This window comes from Arachis duranensis, chromosome 3 (genome assembly GCF_000817695.3).
Source record: "Arachis duranensis cultivar V14167 chromosome 3, aradu.V14167.gnm2.J7QH, whole genome shotgun sequence".
NCBI classification, from domain to species: domain Eukaryota; kingdom Viridiplantae; phylum Streptophyta; class Magnoliopsida; order Fabales; family Fabaceae; genus Arachis; species Arachis duranensis.
Genome location: NC_029774.3, coordinates 126043097 through 126045453, shown reverse-complemented (window position 1 = coordinate 126045453; position 2357 = coordinate 126043097). Strand labels below are relative to the sequence as shown.

The 2357-nt window shown below is 32.6% G+C and overlaps 1 protein-coding gene across 1 annotated transcript in view; it reads right to left on the bottom strand.

Annotated features, from left to right (window-relative positions):
• The window catches only part of LOC107481254 (polyphenol oxidase, chloroplastic), a gene marked incomplete in the record, with an annotated part of 1943 nt that extends 1016 nt beyond the window's left edge, over positions 1-927 (bottom strand). The window contains 1 exon segment of the mRNA XM_016101495.3: positions 1-927. Within this exon segment, the coding sequence (XP_015956981.1) occupies positions 1-887 (887 nt within the window).
• Positions 928-2357: the final 1430 nt, after the last annotated feature.

Below are 2357 nucleotides of genomic sequence, written 5' to 3'. Positions count from 1 at the left end.
TTCCCGTAGAAGCATAATGGCCTCTTCACTTCGTACACTTGTCTGTACATTGTTGCCAGGTTGGCTTCCACGTCACCACTCCCATCAACACCCGTGCTCCTTCCATTCCAGTTCAAGTCTACGAGCGTTGGTGGTAGATGGTTCTGGTTCCTCAGAGCATTGTAGAGTGGGGATCTCCTGTCTGTGAATATTGCAGGCATCTCCATGCCTTCAGGGGCATCCCAGTTCCAGAAGGGCAATGCAAAAGTGGGATCGTTGATCAACTTCCCCAAGATTCTCTCATAGAAGTAAAGGTACCAGCGATGGAAAGGCAAAAAGATCCAAGAAAAGTGGACCTGCATTTCAACGCCTTTATGACCCACTTGTGTATAAGAGTTGTGGCAATAAGCACAGTGGATCCTAGACTGTTGAGTCCAACTGTGAGGGTGATCGTCTGGAAGAGATTTCATGATGGTAATGGCTTTCGTGTACTTGTCTAAGTCAGCATAATCATGAGCAGGTGTTCTAATCCTTAGGCTTGTGTACTTTGGGATAACATACTCAATGGGTTCTTTGTCTTCGTAGTTTGGAGGGCAACACGCGATGGGCTTTGCGCCTGGGGGAAGGCTTGGCTTGTGGCAAGCGTGTACGTCGGTGGCCACCGCATCCGCCAAGGCCAAAGGGTTGTAGGAGAAAGTGGCGGCCGCCGCCCCCAGTCCTCCCAGGCCAACCAGAACATCCCTCCTGTTGTTTTGTGGTTCTCCTTGAGGGTTGCTAGCATTGCATGACACCTTTGCAATTCGGGGGCTGGCTTTGGAGGGTTTTCTGGAGGAGGATGGAAGCAAGGATGGCGAGGATGCAGAGACCTTGGTTGTGGCCAAGAAAGAGAGAGGGGAGAGAGTAGCCATGGTGGTTGAGATTTTCTAATAGCTTAATTTGCTTTTGGGCTTCGGCGCAGGAACATGTGGAATATTGGTCTTCTTATATAGATACATGCTCATGCATATTGACATCGTGCATGAATACATCGACTATTAAAATTAGTTATTAGTTTAAAATGTATATTAAAATATAAATATATATTAAAAAAATTAAATTACACATATATTTATATATAAATATATTAATAATAAATTCGTAATTGCTATAATATACTCGTAATCCACCAATATATTATCAGAGTTACTGAAAATTATAATTTTAAAAAATGTTAAGAAGCTGATATTTTTAGTGTAAATAATAAAGAAAGAGTTAGTTACTAGTTAGTATTATTTCAGATCTAAGGTAAAAATTAAAAAAGAATTCTTAATTACTTAAAGATTTTTAAATATCTTTATGTAAACATATAATAATTAAGAAGATATTCTACATATTATATTATGTTAAGAGAAAGTTTTAATAGCTAATATTGCAGTCAAGGTCTAATATAAAAAAATATCTAAAATTTTTTAAAATAAAAACATTTAAAATTTAATTAAAAAAATTCAAAATTCGAATTTAATAAAAGAAAATTTTCAGTAAATTTTTTAATAAATTTNCTATATAAAAAAATTTTCAAATAAAAAATATCTAATCACGATTAGATTAAAATAATAAAACTCATAAATAATTAAAATTAGAAATTCAAACTTAATTAACTCTCTCACTTTATACTTTACTAAATTCTTCAGTTAGAAAATTCAAATTTAGATTGTCTAATTCGTTTTAACTATTATCTTTATATAAATATATATTTTCCTAATTTTATTACACATTTAAATATTTTTTATATTTAAATTTAATTAAGTTTGTAAAAATCTAACAAAAACTAATTTTATTAATGAGTGTAAATATATGCTCCAATTATCTCTAGTAACGTGAACTGCTCCTTTTTTTTTTCACGTCTTTTCTTCTCATTATCCTTCTTTTATTATTATTGTTGTTGCTACATTTTTTATTTTTTTCCTCCTTTTTTTTTATTAATTTTGTAGTATTATATACTTTTTTAATTTAATTTTCTTGTTTTTATACTTATTAAAAGAATAAAGCAAGAAGAATTATAAGAAGGTGTTGAATTGAGAACACAATTAATTAAAATAATGATGATAAATATTGAGTTATTGGGTTAAACACCCAATTAGTTTTGATTGTTTTAATTAATATTGCAGACCAAAAATTAAAAAAAGCAGCAACCCAAAGCAATGGAACCAAGAAACAAAGATTGTTGGTGGGATCTTTAACTCTGGAACAAAGCGCAAGGAAATGAAACAAAAAAAACAATTGGGCTGAATGAAAAGTCAAGTCAATCCAAGTACAAGTTGATTCATTTAAGTTGAAACCAACCAAAATCAACGGTCACAAGGCTTTCTTCAGTCATATTCATGAAGATAGAGAGAGAG